The sequence below is a fragment of the Pristis pectinata genome, chromosome 27 (assembly GCF_009764475.1).
Source record: "Pristis pectinata isolate sPriPec2 chromosome 27, sPriPec2.1.pri, whole genome shotgun sequence".
Taxonomy (NCBI): domain Eukaryota; kingdom Metazoa; phylum Chordata; class Chondrichthyes; order Rhinopristiformes; family Pristidae; genus Pristis; species Pristis pectinata.
The window spans coordinates 1,157,537-1,175,238 of NC_067431.1; the positions used below are offsets into that span (position 1 = coordinate 1,157,537).

Here is a 17,702-nt window from a genome sequence, read left to right on the forward strand (position 1 = left end):
TGAGTGACATGCAAAACAAAGTTTTTCATTGTATCTCAGTACATAGGACAATAATAAACCAATTACCAATTTGACTTTCTAAGTATTTGCTCAGAGGGTCATACAGCATGAAAACAAACCCATGCTGTTTTCACATTGACCATGAAACATCCATTTACACTGTTCTCTCCACAATTTCCTCAACTTCCCACACCCCTCCCCCCAGGTTCAACCAGCTACCTACACACAAGGTGCAATTTACCCTGGCCAATTAAACTACAAATCTGCACATCTTTGAAATGTGGAAAGTGGAGCACTCAGAGGAACCCCATGCAGTCACAAACATGCAAATTCCACACAAACAGCACTGGAAGTCAAGCCTTTCACCAGAGTCTTCAGACGTATTCTGCATTTCTTGTGCAAAGGCACTCAGAGTTCTCTGATCAGCAATAATGAAGAGGGTCACGGCATTTAAATCAATATTCTGAAAAAAGTTCAGGAGATCATATAAATTAAATGCAAGAACATCAGAACTAAAAGTAGAAATAGGCCATTTGATCACTCATTCCTGCATGGATGGTCTGTCACCACAGCACACACTAACCCTCATTAAGAACATAAAAACATGAACAGAGAGAGAGGCAGGCCATTTGGCCCTTTGAGCATGTTCTGCCTTTCTTCGAGATTCTGCTACCTCAATGCCATTTTCCTGCACTACTCCCAAATATCTTGATTACCTAAATATTCAGAGAACCATTGATCTCTGTTTGGAATAAAGTCAATGATTGAGCCTCCACGGTCTTATACCTTGATTTAGGCAAGGAGACCAAAACACACATTGTACTCCAGCTCTGGTCTCAACAAGGACCTATATCACTGCAGCAAGACATCTTTACTCTTATACTCAAATCCTGTCATAATAAAGGGAAACTTCAACAGCTGGACCTTTTTTTTCCCCTGTTGGCTTTTTGCACCTTCAAGGATAAATAGTTGTTGCATAATATACAGTGGCATGCAAAAGTTTGGGCACCCTGGTCAAAATTTCTGTTACCATGAACAGCTAAGCGAGTAAAAGATGACCTGATTTCCAAAAGGCATAAAGTTAAAGATGACACATTTCTTTAATATTTTAAGCAAGATTACTTTTTTTATTTTTTATCTTTTACGGTTTCAAAATAACAAAAAAGGAAAAGGGCCCGAAGCAAAAGTTTGGGCACCCTGCATGGTCAGTACTTAGTAACACCCCCTTTGGCAAGTATCATAGCTTGTAAACGCTTTCTGTAGCCAGCTAAGAGTCTTTCAGTTCTTGTTTGGGGGGGGGGGGGGGGATTTTCGCCCATTCTTCCATGCAAAAGGCTTCTAGTTCTGAGAGATTCTTGGGCCATCTTGCATGCACTGCTCTTTTGAGGTCCATCCACAGATTTTTGATGATGTTTAAGTCGGGGGACTGTGAGGGCCATGGCAAAACCTTCAGCTTGTGCCTCTTGAGGTAGTCCATTCTGGATTTTGAGGTGTGTTCAGGATCATTATCCTGTTGTAGAAGCCATCCTCTTTTCATCTTCAGCTTTTTTTTAAACAGACAGTGTGATGTTTGCTTCCAGAATTTGCTGGTATTTAATTGAATTCATTCTTCCCTCTACCAGTGATATGTTCCCTGTGCCACTGGCTGCAACACAAGCCAAAAGTATGATCGATCCACCCCCGTGCTTAACAGTTGGACAGGTGTTCTTTTCATGAAATTCTGCACCCTTTTTTCTCCAAATATACCTTTGCTCATTGCGGCCAAAAAGTTCTATTTTAACTTCATCAGTCCACAGGACTTGTTTCCAAAATGCATCAGGCTTGTTTCGATGTTCCTTTGAAAACTTCTGACGCTGAATTTTGTGGTCAGGACACAGGAAAGGATTTCTTCTGATGACTCTTCCATGAAGGTCATATTTGTGCAGGTGTCGCTGCACAGTAGAACAGTGCACCATCACTCCAGTCTGCTAAATCTTCCTGAATGTCTTTTGCAGTCAAACGGGGGTTTTGATTTGCCTTTCTAGCAATCCTACGAGCAGCTCTCTTGAAAAGTTCTCTTGGTCTTCCAGACCTCAACTTGACCTCCACCATTCATGTTAACTGCCATTTCTTAATTACATTACAAACTGAGGAAGCAGCTGCCTGAAAACACTATGCTATCTTCTTACAGCCTTCTCCTGCTTTGTGGGCATCATTTATTTTAATTTTCAGAGTGCTAGGCAGCTGCTTAGAGGAGCCCATGGCTGCTGATTGTTGGGACAAAGTTTGAGGAGTCAGGGTGTTTAAAAAGCTTTGAAATTTGCATCACCTGGCCTTTCCTAACGATGACTGTGAACAAGCCATAGCCCTACCAAGCTAATGAAGGTCTGAGACCTCGGTAAAAGTTATCTGAGAGCTCAAATCTCTTGGGGTGCCCAAACTTTTGCATGGTGCTCCTTTCCTTTTTTCACTCTAAAAAGGTACAAAACAAAAATAATACACTAATCTTGCTTAAAATGTTGAAAAGAATGCTTCATCTTTAACTATGACTTTTGGAGATCAGTTCATCCTCTACTCACTTACCTATTCACAGTAACAGAAATTTTGACTAGTGGTGCCTAAACTTTTGCATGCCACTGCATATTAATTCTGAAAATGTTTGCCATAGTTTACTTACTGTGATAACTTTTAATGTTGTTTCCAATCCAGCATAGCTAACTCATGCCTCATGCATTAATTTACTTTACCTTTATACGAAATTGTATTATGTTACGCTTACACTTCCCTAAAGTCCTCTCAACAACCAATTACTTATTCAGCTTTCCCACTGCACAATATTAGATGCAGAATAGAGAAAGAGGAGCCAATAATGGAGCAGGCTATTTTAGAAAACTGCTTTCATGAATTCATCTTCCACACCGTCACTGCTAATTTGGATTTCCAAGTCTATATGTAGATTCAAGTCCCTGATAATTATTTTATCACTTTGTTATACGTACACCATTTTTCCTCCTCTAACTCGAAATGGAGAGATGCTTACCGACAGACTAACTTTTGCTTATTGTTTCACAGCCTGGTACTATCACATTGCAGTTCACAAATTTAAATTTCACCTCACCAACTATTAAGTTTAAACCCATATCTATTGGGCAAGTTATTCCATTTATTAGGACTCCCAATGGAACAGATCTCTTTCCCCAGCCACCACCACAACCCTCCCCTCCCCCCCAACACCAAGTAGAGTATAAGTGCTCCTTGATTTCAGCCATTCTTCACACAGCAGAGTGGAATAGAGTTAATGTACAAGATCAATGACCTTTCAATAATAAACTGGGAAAGGGAGAGATAAAACAAGCCTGAAGTTGCGGAGAAAGAGGGAAGGGCAGTGGCAACACAGAAGTAGCCGTGTGATAGGCTGGATAGAAGGGCAAAAGGAGTAATAAAAGCAGGATGAGAGGGGATAGCAAGGGGATTAGTCAATAAACAAGAGGCAGATCAGGAGGAGATGCAGGAACAAGATGATTAACTAATATAAAAAAACTGCAGTTGCTGGAAACCTGAAATCAAAAGAGAAAATGCTGGAAACACTTAGTTGGTCGAACACTCATACTGCATGGAAATAGGCCCTTCAGCTCAACTCGTCCACGTTGACCATGATGCCTTCCTGAACTAGTCCCATTTGCCTGCTTTTCGCTCATATCCCTGAAAACCTTTATCCATGTACCTGCCCAAATGTCATTTAAAAGTTGTAACGATACCTGTCTGTACCTACCACTTCCTCTGACAGCTCGTCCCATACACCCACCACCCCATGTGGAAGAACCTGCTCCTCAGGTCCCTTTAAATCTTTCCCCTCTCACCTTAAACCTATGCCCTCTAGTTTTAGACTCCCACGCTGGGAAAAAGACTGTGACCATCTACCTTATCTATGCCCCTCATGATTTTATAAACTTTCATAAGGTCACCCCTCAGACTCCTTTGTTCCAGGAAAAACAGCCCCAGCCTATCTATCCAGTCTCTCCTCAACTCAAGCCCTCCAGTCCTGGCAAAATCCTTGTGAATCTCTTCTGTGCACTCTCCAGTTTAATCATATCCTTCCTGTAGTATGGCAACCAAAACGGCACACAATATTCCAGATGCAGTCTCACCAGTGTCTTGTATAGCTGCAACATGAGAACCCAACTCTTGTACTCAATGCTCAGTCTGATGAAGGCGAGTGTGCCATACAGCTTCTTCTTCACCTTGTAATATCACCACTTTCAGGGTACTATGTATTCGTGCCCCTAGGTCTCTGTTCCACAACACTCCTTAGGATTCTGTCATGTATTGTGCAGTCCTGCTCTGGTTTCACTTCCCAAAATGCATTACTTTGCACTCGTTTGAGTTAAATTCCATCTGCCATTCCCTTGCCACTTTCCTAGTTGATTTAGATCCTGTGGTAACCAGAGGCAACCTTCTTCACTGTCCACTTTACCACCAATTTTGGTGTCACCCACAAACTTACTGATCATGCCACTTACATTTTCATCCAAGTCACTAACAGACATGACAAACAGCAGGGGATTCAGCACCAATCCCTGTGGCACACCACTGGTCATAGGCCACCAATGTGAAAAATAACTCTTCACTACTACCCTGACTCCTTCCCACCAAGCCAACTTGGTATCCATTTGGCGAGCTCACCATGGATCAAAAGCCTCACTGAGGTCCACGAAGACGACCTCTGTCACTCCACCCTCATCAATCCTCTTGGTCATCCCTACAAAAAACTCGATCAAATTTGTGAGACACGATTTCCCATGCACAAAGCCATGCTGACTATTCTGAATCAATCCTCGGCTTTTCAAATGCAGATAGATCCTCTCTCTCAGAATCCCCTCCAGTAAATTACCTACCACTGATGTTAGGCTTACAAGCCTAATAGTTCCTTAGTTTATCCATGCAGAACTTCTCAAATAAATTCATGACTTCCAGCACCTCACCCACGGTTGAGGAAGGTACAAAAATCTCCACCAGGGCCCAAGCAATGTCTTCCCTTGCTTCCTGCAACTCCCTTGGATACAGTTGGTCAAGCCCCAGGCTTTTATCCACCTTTATACACTTCAAGATTGCCAACACCTCTTTCATGACATCATAGTTTCAGGACATCACAGATCTCTTCCCTTAGATCCCCAGTTTCCTGAGCTTCTTCACAGTAAATACAGACAAAAAGTATGCATTGAAAATGAAATCTTAAATGAATCTTAGCCATCTCTTGTGGCCCCGCACACAGACAACCACACTGATCTTAAGATCTATTCTTTCCCTTTGTTACCTTTTTGCTCTGAACATACTGAGGGAATCTCTTAGGATTCTCCTTTACCTAGTTGCATGCCATTTCAACTCCCCTCCCCATACCAACCTGTCTATCCTCAGCTTTCTCCACTGCCAGGGTGAGGCCCAGTGCAAGGCCCAGTGCAAGCTGGAGGAGCAACACCTCATATTCTGCCAGAATAGTCTACAACCCAGCGGCATGAACATTTAATTATCCTATTTAAGGTAACCCTTACCCCCAATGTCTCCCCCCATCTCTGATCTGCTGCCAATTCTTCCATTTCTGTTCGCTTTCCCAAACCACCCTCCAGCCCCCACCATCATGCATTTTTGCTCCCCTCCCACTCCTGGTTCCATCCACCTACTACCCCCACATTTCACCCATCAGATTCTCCCTCCTCCCCCAACTGGTTCCATCTGCCCTTCACCTCTCCCCTTTATCACCTTCTTCCTTATCAGATTCCAGCATTGGCAGCCTTCGTGTTCCCACTTATCATCCTCCTCGCTCTCTCCACCGTCACCCTCCCCTTCCCCCTCCCCCTCCTGGCTCTATCTGCTTTCTCTGTCTGCCTCCACTGTCATCAACCTGCCTGTCTCCCAACTCAACCCCTTCAACTCCCCAAACTGGCTCCACCTGCCCGTCATCCTTTATCTCTCCTCAGTACACCAATCACCTACTGGCCCATCTCACCCCTCCCCCTCTTCTCTTCATACTGGCCATCTACATTCTCCACTCCCAGTCCAGGTGCAGGGTTTTGACCAGAAACGTTGACAATTCCTCTCCCTCCCACCCCGAAAATTGTTGCTTGACCTGCCTAGTTCCTCCAGCAGATTTTCTGTTGCTCTCTGGTTCTCCTTTATTTGTCAAGGACGTGTCATGTCCCCTGATTTCCTTCTTAAGTGTACTCCTGCATTCCTACAGTCAAGTGACTCTCTTGATCCCAGTTGCCTCTACCTGACATATGCCTCATCCTTATTCCTGACCAGAGCCCCACTATTGCTCATCAGCCAGGGTTCCCTAATCCTGCCAGCCTTGCCCTTCACTCTAACAGGAATATATTAGCCCTGAACTCTCCCTATCTCACTTTTAAAAGCCTCTCACTTGCCAGACACCCCTTCGCTAAAGCCTCTCCCAATCAACCTTTGCAAGAACCACAGAACCATACAGCACAAAACAGGCCCTTCGGCCCACCATGTTGTGCGTCCGTCAAACCACCCTCACACTACCTAACCCCTTCCTCCCGCATATCCCTCCATATGCCTATCCAACAAGCTCTTGAACCTGTCCAATGTATCTGCCTCCACCACCACCCCAGGCAGTGCATTCCATGCACCAACCACTCTCTGGGTGAAAAACCTCCCCCTGACATCTCCCCTGAACCTCCCACCCATAACCTTAAAGCCATGCCCTCTCATCTTGAGCATTGGTGCCCTGGGAAGGAGGCGCTGACTGTCTACTTTATCTATTCCTCTCAATATTTTATATACCTCTATCATGTCTCCTCTCATCCTCCTCCTTTCCAGTGAATAAAGCCCTAGCACCTTAAGCCTCTCCTCATATTCAATACTCTCTAATCCAGGCAGCATCCTGGTAAATCTCCTCTGCACCCTCTCCAACGCCTCCACATCCTTCCTATAATGAGGCGACCAGAACTGAACACAGTACTCTAAGTGTGGCCTAACTAGAGTTTTGTAAAGCTGCGTCATCACCTCGCAGCTCTTAAACTCAATCCCGCGACTTACGAAAGCCAACATCCCATTGGCCTTCTTAACTGCTCTTTCCAGCTGTGAGGCAACTTTCAATGAACTGCGAATATGAACCCCCAGATCCCTCTGCTCCTCCACACTGCCAAGTACCTTGCCATTTACCCAGTACTATGCCCTGGAGTTTGTCCTTCCAAAGTGTACCACCTCACACTTCTCCAGATTGAACTCCATCTGCCACCTGTCAGCCCAGCTCTGCATCCTATCAATATCCCTCTGTAAGCTCCGACAGCCCTCCACATTATCCACAAAACTGCCGATCTTAGTGTCGTCCGCAAACTTACTAACCCAGCCCTCCACCCCCTCACCTAAGTCATCTATAAATATCACAAAAAGTAGAGGTCCCAGAACCGATCCCTGCGGGACACCACTAGTCACTGCCCTCCAATCCGAGGGCACTCCTTCCGCCACAACCCTCTGCTTTCTACAGGCAAGCCAATTCCTAATCCACACAGCCAAGCTTCCCTGGATCCCTTGGCCTCTGACCTTCTGAAGAAGCCTACCATGAGGAACCTTATCAAACGCCTTACTAAAATCCATGTAAACCACATCCACCGCACTGCCCTCATCAATCTTCCTGATCACCTCCTCAAAGAACTATCAGGCTTGTGAGGCAAGATCTTCCCTTCACAAAGCCATGCTGGCTGTCCCTAATCAGTCCATGATTCTCTAGGTGTTCATAAATCCTATCCCTTAGAATCCTTTCTAACAGCTTACCCACCACAGACGTGAGACTCACCGGTCTATAATTCCCTGGCCTATCCCTATTACCTTTTTTGAACAAGAGGACAACATTCGCAACCCTCCAATCCTCTGGCACCATCCCCGTGGACAAAGATCCTTACCAGCGGTTCAACAATCTCCTCCCTAGCCTCTCGAAGCAGCCTGGGGAAAATCCCGTCAGGCCCCGGAGATTTATCTGTCTTAATATTATTTAACAACTTCAACACATCCTCTCTCTGGATATCTACAACCTCGAGAACATTACCCCTACCAGCACTCCCTTCAGTGTCATCAAGACCCCTCTCCCTGGTGAATACCGAAGTGAAGTACTCATTGAGAACTTCTCCCACTTCCAGCCGCCTCCAGGCAAATTCTCCCACCTTTGTCCTTAATCGGACCTACCTTTACCCTAACCATCTTCCTACCCTTCACGTACTTGAAAAAGGCCTTGGGATTTTCCTTAACCCTACTAGCCAAAGCCTTTTCATGTCCCCTTCTAGCTCTTCTCAGCCCTTTCTTAAGTTCCTTCCTCGCTACTCTATATTCCTCACGGGCCCTGTCTGAACCTTGCTGCTTATACCTCATGTACGCTACCTTCTTCTCCCTAACAAGTCGTTCCACCTCTCTCGTCACCCACGGTTCCTTCACCCTGCCATTCCTTCTCTGCCTCACCGGGACATATTTATCCCTAACATCCTGCATAAGATCCCTGAACATAGACCACATCTCCATGGTACATTTTCCTTCAAAAAGGACATCCCAATTTACACTGCCAAGTTCTCTCCTTATAGCCTCATAGTTAGCCCTTCCCCAATTGAAAATCCTCTTGTCCTCCCTGCACCTGTCCCTGTCCATGACAATTTTAAAGGTTATGGAGCAATGGTCACTGTCCCCCAAATGCTCACCCACCAATAGATCCTTCACCTGTCCCGGTTCATTTCCTAAAACTAGATCTGTCTAATACCATCAAAATTAGCCTTGCCCCAACTTAGGACTTTAACTTGTGCAGCAGTCTTTCTATAACTTTTTTTTTGAAGTTATTAGAATTATGGCCATTGTTCCTAAAGTGCTCCCCACTGACATTTCAGCCACTTACTCAGCCTTATTTTCCTCAGTTCTCTGTGGAAAGAGAAACTGAGTTATGTTTCACGTCTGAGATTCTGTCAGATTGTAGGAAGCTACCAGAGTGAATAAAATCTTCTGATATGAATGGAAACACAAACGGGTATTACTATATGCCATTTGAGAAGATAAACTGAAAGACAAGGTAAGCAAGAATAGAGGGATCCAGGCCTGTATTTGGATACTGAAAATTAAAAATCTGCAGATGCTGGAAATTTGACAAAAGACAACAGAAAATTCTGGGCATGCAGGTCAGGCAGCATCTGTAGAAAGAGAAACAATGTCCAGGGCTCTTCATGAGAATTGGGAAAGAGAAATATTCAATAATCTTTAGTTAAGAAAGTATGCAAGATACATGGCTTTGTTAATATGGGTGTTAAACACAAAATACAGTAACTCGTTAGGCCTGAGTTGGAGTGCTGTGTACAGATCTGGGCAGTACACTTCAGTTATAATATCAAGATCGTGCAGAAGATAGAAAGAAGATTAAGCAGGATGCCAAAGATGAGGGACTTCACTTACTTGGAGTGATTACACTAGGAGTGGTTACACAAACTGAAATACTCTCCTGATAACAGAGATCAAGGAGAGAAACAAAAGATTTTCAAAATTGAGTGGGCGAGTCAGGAGAAATTATTTCCTGTGGTAATCCATAGTCGTACAGCTAGAATAACTAGTAAAAAAAAACTTTCATGAAATGGGTTACTGAGGTCTGAAATGCACTGCCTCAAAGGACTGGAATCAGAATCTCTAGGAACATTAGAAAAGATATGCTTTAAAAAGACAACTAGGAAATGTCACAATTTATCTTCACCGTTAACTTCATTCTTGGAAGTCAAATGGAAAGGAGGTGTTTTACTGCAGAGGAAAAGGCTGGAGTGAGCTGCTTAAACATTTACACCTCCTCACAGCTAATGACAAACAGGGCATGCTGGAATTCAATTCTGTTTTAAGCAAACATTGATGTTTGCACCATGAACATCAGAGTTGTCCCGTTCATTGAAAAGCACAGAACCTTCCCTTTGTGAATGCTGTGGAGAAGTAAACAAACATGCAAGCTGCTTGTGATGTAACCACATTCATAAATCACTGAAAAGTAATTAGCAAATGAACCAAGGGGGATTCTTATGCAATGGGCTGCAGTTTAGGATACACAGACAGGTGGTGGAAGCAAATTCAGTAATAACAATCAATATATCCAGTTCAATTTTGAAAGTTTTTTTGAGACTGATTTGTGAATTCTGTAAGGGCAAATTTCTGCAACCTGAGCGGCCATAATGTGGAGGTTGCATGTCCCCGAATATCAAAAAATTGAGGATATGTAGAAAAGGGAAGGGAATGTAATAAACTGTAAGGTTCTTTCCACGAACAGGCACAAACATGGATATATGGACAAAATAACCTCACTTGATGATTCTCTGTATAATCCATAACTCAATTCCATAGCTCAATTCCATATTATTCACACAAAGAAAAAAATATTAAAAATTTCAACATGATATTGATCTTGGGCCACATAAAACTTGCTTCATTCCACTTTAATCAATTCAACAGTCGCATGGTCTTCTTCAATCAACGGCAGACCTGTTTTGGCCAAGAGGTTTGCCTATAGTCCTCCTGACATTAATAAGCCTTAATATGTCTGGATCCCTTGCTCTATTTTCTTGCTTTTCCAATACCTAACACCATGATGCTTGGCATCTTGATTTTTCAAACAACCAAGCTATCCCAATGAAAATACACTCACTGAGCAAATCTCAAAACCATCACAAATGTTAAGGCAGCTATAATCTAAGTAGCTATGCAAACTGAAATTCGTCACTGAGATTCAGGTGAAACTGTTGTTCCTCAGATTAGATGTATCCCAATCCAACAATTCTCTTGACACCCGTTACACAAACTTGCTGGTAAGTTTTACTGACAATAACCTGGATCTAAATGCATTTTGCAGAGATAACAAACTTTGTAGACTAACCTAAACAGTAGCTCATTTAATGTCTTATTATGAAATGTAATTAGTCTGATGCTACCAGCGATACTTTTATATGAGACCTTCTCACCATACACAGGATGAAATAACAAACACCAAGTACTTTCACTGCAGCTATCTTTAAGATTCCAGTTTTAGGAATACCATGAGAGGGAATACACAATATCGCTGGCTGCTTTTCCAATCATGGCGGGTTTTGGGTAAAGATGAACTTGTACTCACCCAGGCACTTAACGGGAATGACCATATGAGTGTGACCTCGGCACTGCTTCTTTCCCTTTTTACACCAGTTCTCAATGCTGATTGGTTTATTTGCTTCCATCACATTTGTAATTTGAAGCTCTGGATAAACCTAACAAGAGCAAATGTAACATTTATATTTCAGACAGATTTATATTTCTGACTACCAGCAGAACAAATAGCAAATGGAGTTTAATTTGAGAACATTTGTTGAGGTTTTCATGGAAGGCAGCATCCACCTTGATATCCAGCACAGAAGTTGTGATTTGCTTCTGACTTCGAGTTACTAATGGTTCCAACTCACGACAGGTTCAGCAATTCTTGCGTAAATGATGATCTGCGTAAATTATCAACCTGAAAAGTCAACTCACTCTCTCCTTGCAGAGTTTCTCCAGCACTTTCAGGCTTTATTTGACATCTTCCACATTTGCAAAGTTTAGCTTGATTTTACGACCTGGGAAATAAATGCTATCAATGGGCTCCATGGACAACACTGTACTTCTCAAGGGACAAATGAATGATTTGATGGGTTAGTTTGTACAACTTCTATTGTCACCCGAGCAAAAGATGGTAACACAGCAGAATTTTAGGCAGTCAAATAATAATGAAGAACAGCCACTTATAAGACTCACCTCCTGACAATATTGCTGAATCTCTTCCTTGTTCCCCAAGCAGCTTTTGGTTCCTGAAGGATCAGGTTCCCATTTTCCATTGTGAATATTGACATGCATATTGAGCTTCCCACAGAACATTGCAATCTGTGGCTCTGCCACTGCGAATCCAGCTCCAGTATTGGCTGCTAATGCCTGAAACAAAGAAAGAAAAAACTTGACCGGCAATTCTTCCCTCATGAACCAACATTATCCAAATTAATCCAGCAGGCATTTGAATTCTTTCTTATTTAATTTGTACATAGGATGTAATTGTCCAGCTGTAATAACTTTTCACAGAGCTTCAGAAGCAGCCAGGATGAAAGCAGCATCACAGAAGTAGACGTGTAGAAATGCAATAAGTAGATATAGTGGCATGCAAAAGTTTGGGCGCCCCTGGTCAAAAATTTCTGCTATTGTGAATAGCTAAGCGGGTAAAAGATGACCTGATTTCCAAAAGGCATAAAGTTAAAGAATGACACATTTCTCTAACATTTTAAGCAAGATTACTTTTTTTATTTCCATCTTTTACAGTTTCAAAATAACAAAAAAGGAAAAGGGCCCGAAGCAAAAGTTTGGGCACCCTGCATGGTCAGTACTTAGTAACACCCCCTTTGGCAAGTATCACAGCTTGTAAACGCTTTCTGTAGCCAGCTAAGAGTCTTTCAATTCTTGTTTGGAGGATTTTCGCCCATTCTTCCTTGCAAAAGGCTTCTAGTTCTGTGAGATTCTTGGGCCATCTTGCACGCACTGCTCTTCTGAGGTCTGTCCACAGATTTTCGATGACGTTTAGGTCGGGGAACTGACCTTCAGCTTGTGCCGCAAGGTAGTCCATTGTGGATTTTGAGGTGTGGTTAGGATCATTATCCTGTTGTAGAAGCCATCCTCTTTTCAGCTTCAGCTTTTTTGCAGACAGTGTGATGTTTGCTTCCAGAATTTGCTGGTATTTAATTGAATTCATTCTTCCCTCTACCAGTGAAATGTTCCCTGTGCCACTGGCTGCAACATAAGCCCAAAGCATGATCGATCCACCCCCGTGCTTAACAGTTGGAGAGGTGTTCTTTTCATGAAATTCTGCACCCTTTTTTCTCCAAACATACCTTTGGTCATTGCGGCCAAAAAGTTCTATTTTAACTTCATCAGTCCACAGGACTTGTTTCCAAAATGCATCAGGCTTATTTAGATGTTCCTTTGCAAACTTCTGACACTGAATTTTGTGGTGAGGATGCAGGAAAGTTAAATGCAAGAAGCATCAGGAATAAGGGTGATAAACTGAGAGCTTGGATAAGTACATGGGACTACGATATTACAGTGGATAAGTACATGGGACTACTATTACAGAGACATGGCTGACTCCAGGGCAGGAATGGATATTGAATATTCCTGGTTTTCAATGTTTTAAAAGGGATGGGGTGTGGCGATACTGGTCAGGGACACTGTTACAGCTGCAGAAAGGGTGGATAATGTAGAAGGATCCTCTCAAGAGTCAATATGGATGGAAGTCAGGAACAAAAAAGGAGTATTCTATTGGCCCCCAGTAGCAGCAGGGATATACTGAGGAGCAGATTGGGAGGCAGATTTTGGAAAGATGCAAAAATAACAGGGATATTATCGTGGGAGACTTCAACTTCCCAAATATCCATTGGTACCTGCTTAGTGCCAAAGGTTTAGACGGGGCTGAGCTTAAGTGTGCCCAGGACAGATTCCTGACACAGTATGTTGACAGGCCGACTAGAGGGAATGCCATATTAGATCTAGTTATAGGTAATGAACCGGGTCAGGTGACAGATCTATCGGTGGGTGAGCATTTGGGGGATAGCGACCACTGCTCCATAACCTTTAGCATTGTAATGGACAGGGATCGGAGCAAAGAGGATGGGAAGTTATTTAACAGGGGAAAGGCAAATCATGAGGCTATAAGGCGAGAACTTGGGAGTGTAAATTGGGATGACATTTTTGAAGGGAAATATACTATGGAGATGCAGTCGATGTTTAGGGATCTCTTGCAGGATGTTGGGGATAAATTTGTCCCGGTGAGGCAGAGGAGGAATGGCAGGGTGAAGGAACCATGGGTGACAAGAGAGGTGGAACACCTAGTTAGGAAGAAGGTGGCAGCATACATAAGGTGAGGAATATAGAGCAGCAAGGAAGGAACTTAAGAAGGGGCTGAGGAGAGCAAGAAGGGGACACAAAAAGTCTTTGGCGAGTAGGGTTAAGGAGAATCCCAAGGCTTTTTACTCATACGCGAAGGGCAGAAAGATGGCTAGAGTAAAGGTAGGTCCGATTAAAGACAAAGGTGGGAAGATGTGCCTGGAAGTTGTGGAAGTGGGTGAAGTTCTCAATGAATACTTCTCTTCAGTATTCATCAAGCAGAGGGGTCTTGATGATGCTGAGGACAGTGTTGGTAAGGTTAATATTCTAGAGTATGTAGATATCAAGAGAGAGGATGTGTTGGAGCTGTTAGAAAATACTAGGACAGATAAGTCCCTGGGTCCTGACGGAATATTCCCCAGGCTGCTCTGCGAGGCGAGGGAGGAGATTGCTGAACCATTGGCTAGGATCTTTGAGTCCTCGTTGTTCATGGGAATGGTACCGGAGGATTGGAGGGTGGCGAATGTTGTCCCCTTATTCAAAAAAGGTAGTAGGGATAGTCCAGGGAATTACAGACCAGTGAGTCTTACGTCTGTGGTGGGTAAGCTGTTAGAAAAGATTCTAAGAGATAGGATCTATGAGCATTTAGAGAATCATGGACTGATTAGCGACAGCCAGCATGGCTTTGTGAAGGGAAGACCTTGCCTCACAAGCCTGATAGAGTTCTTTGAGGAGGTGACCAAGAAGATTGATGAGGGTAGTGCAGTAGATGTGGTCTACATGGATTTTAGTAAGGCGTTTGACAAGGTTCCACATGGTAGGCTTCTTCAGAAGGTCAGAGGCCAAGGGATCCAGGGAGGCTTGGCTGTGTGGATTCAGAATTGGTTTGCCTGTAGAAAGCAGAGGGTTGTGGTGGAGGGAGTGCATTCGGATTGGAGGGATGTGACTAGTGGTATCCCACAGGGATCAGCTCTGGGACCTCCACTTTTTGTGATATTTATTAATGACTTAGATGATGGGGTGGAAGGGTGGGTTAGCAAATTTGCAGACGACACAAAGGTTGGTGGTGTTGTGGGTAGTGTGGGGGGCTGTCGAAGCTTACAATGGGATATTGATAGGATGCAGAGCTGGGCTGACAGGTGGCAGATGGAGTTCAATCCAGAGAAGTGTGAGGTGGTACACTTTGGAAGGACAAACTCCAAGGCGGAGTACAAGGTTAATGCCAGGATTCTGGGCAGTGTGGAGGAGCAGAGGGATCTGGGGGTTCATATCCACAGATCACTGAAAGTTGCCTCACAGGTGGATAGGGTAGTTAAGAAAGCTTATGGGATGTTAGCTTTCTTAAGTCGTGGGATCGAGTTTAAGAGCCACGAGGTAATGATGCAGCTTTACAAAACTCTGGTTAGACCACACTTGGAGTACTGTGTCCAGTTCTGGTCACCTCATTATAGGAAGGATGTGGAGGCGTTGGAGAGGGTGCAGAGGAGATTTACCAGGATGCTGCCTGGATTAGAGAGTATGGATTGTGAAGAGAGACTAAAGGAGCTAGGGCTTTACTCATTGGAGAGGAGGAGGATGAGTGGAGACATGATAGGGGTATACAAAATATTAAGAGGAATAGATAGAGTGGACAGCCAGCGTCTCTTTCCCAGGGCACCAATGCACAATACAAGAGGGCATGGCTTTGAGGTAATGGGTGGGAAGATGTTAGAGGGAGGTTTTTCACCCACCCAGAGAGTGGTTGGTGCATGGAATGTGCTGCCTGGGGTGGTGGTGGAGGCTGATACATTGGTCAAGTTCAAGAGATTGTTAGATAAGCATATGGAGGAATTTTAAATAGAGGGATATGTGGGAGGAAGGGGTTAGATAGTCTTAGGTGTGGTTTGAAGGTCGGCACAACATGGTAGGCCGAAGGTCCTGTATTGTGCTATGGTTCTATGGTCCCCTGAACCTAAACATCATCAAAAATCTGTGGACAGACCTCAAAAGAGCAGTGCATGCAAGACAGCCCAAGAATCTCTCAGAACTAGAAGCCTTTTGCAAGGAAGAATGGGCGAAAATCCTCCAAACAAGAATTGAAAGACTCTTAGCTGGCTACAGAACGCGTTTACAAGCTGTGATACTTGCCAAAGGGGGTGTTACTAAGTACTGACCATGCAGGGTGCTCAAACTTTTGCTTCGGGCCCTTTTCCTTTTTTGTTATTTTCAAACTATAAAAGATGGAAATAAAAAAGTATTCTTGCTTAAAATATTGAAGAAATGTGTCATCTTTAACTTTATGCCTTTTGGAAATCAGGTCATCTTTTACTCACTTAGCTATTCACAGTAACAGAAATTTTGACCAGGGGTGCCCAAACTTTTGCATGCCACTGTATTACAAAATGGAGTATGGTCACATACCACATGACAATATGAAGAACTGACCAGCTATTAGGGGACTTAACCACATTCCATTGATGAGTCATGGACAGATCTGGCTTGTTGGGCCTCTGCTTTTCAGTACCAAGGCAGTTTGAGTGGGATATGCAAGGTTACTGAATACTAGAGCCATTGCTCTGGCTCAGAAAGAGTGAACAGGGTGTCCGGTAAGCATCATAGGATGACCCAGAGCTTTTGACCATCTATCCATAAGATGGTTACACTATCCCTCTGTAACTTATTAGTCACCTAGTTGGGTATGCTGTAGCCAGGCAGGGACAAACCAGAAAAAGGTACAACAACAGACGTTTTCCTTTGTTCCATTGTTGTCTGGAGCACACACTTCTCTCCATTGGTGGTAGTAAGCCTTTGATGCTTATAGCAGACCTGGGTCTCAAGTGATTCTTCAATCATTTGATTTTCCCCTAACACAATTCATTGGGAATATAGCTTCTTGATCAATTCCAAGTCCATCCATACTGCTGTGGATGATGGGGACAAGTTCATTAATGTAACAACTGGTGATGGTTTTATTGTATATATGTATTGATGAGGATAACGCAGTTAACATCATCTACCTGGACTTTTGTGAAGTCCCTGACAAGGTCCTACATGAGAGATTGGTCCTAAAGGTTACAGCCAATAGGGTCCATGTCAAGTTGATGAATTGGATCAAAAATTAGCTTGGTATAAGTGTTATGGTGGAGGATGTATTTTGCGAATGAAAGCCTGTGAGCAAAGGTGAAGCACAGGGATCAGGGCAGGGATTGTTATTGTTTGTTTTATCATTTAATAATTTGGCTATGAATGTAGGAGGAATGATTACCAAGTTTGCAGTCAATACAGTGTTGTTGATGAGGAGGAGGATAGTTGTGGGCTCACAGTACAATGTTGATCTGTTGATGAGAGGGCAGAGCAGTGGCAGATGGAATTTAATCCTGATAAATGCAAGCTAATGCACTTTGGGAGAACTATTAAAGGTAGGTCGTACACATTGAATCGTAGAGTGATGGGTGTATTGATGAACAGAGGGCACTCGGTGTACAAGTCCAAAAATCCCTAAAGATGCCAGAATAGGGTGAAGACGTATGGAATATTTGTCTTCATTACCCAGGTCATGGAGTAAGAGCAGGGAGATTATGATATAACTTTATAAAACATTTATTAGGCCACAGCTGAAAAACTTTGTCCAATTCTGGGCACCACACTACAGGAAGGTGATTTCTCCTTCAACTCCACTCATTCTCCAGATCCAAGGTGTAGCCATGGGAGCTTGCATGAGCCCAAGCTACCCATCTTTTTGTGGGACATGTGGAACCGTATTTGTTTCAGCTCCATGCAGGCCCACACCCTCAGCTTTTTTTCTGATATGAAACTCATCATTAGGCAATTAGCCAGACAACAGGAACAGC

General features: G+C 43.5%; 1 protein-coding gene across 4 annotated transcripts in view; it reads right to left on the reverse strand.

Annotated features, from left to right (window-relative positions):
• aplp2 (amyloid beta (A4) precursor-like protein 2) overlaps nt 1-17,702 on the reverse strand; it is a 128,460-nt gene that overhangs the window by 75,207 nt on the left and 35,551 nt on the right. For all 4 annotated transcript variants that reach the window (XM_052039746.1, XM_052039745.1, XM_052039744.1 and 1 more), the window contains exons 2-3: nt 11,764-11,937; nt 11,114-11,243 (exon numbers count right to left, since the gene is read on the reverse strand). In XM_052039746.1, the coding sequence (XP_051895706.1) occupies nt 11,114-11,243; nt 11,764-11,937 (304 nt within the window). The remainder of the gene's footprint in view (nt 1-11,113; nt 11,244-11,763; nt 11,938-17,702) is intronic.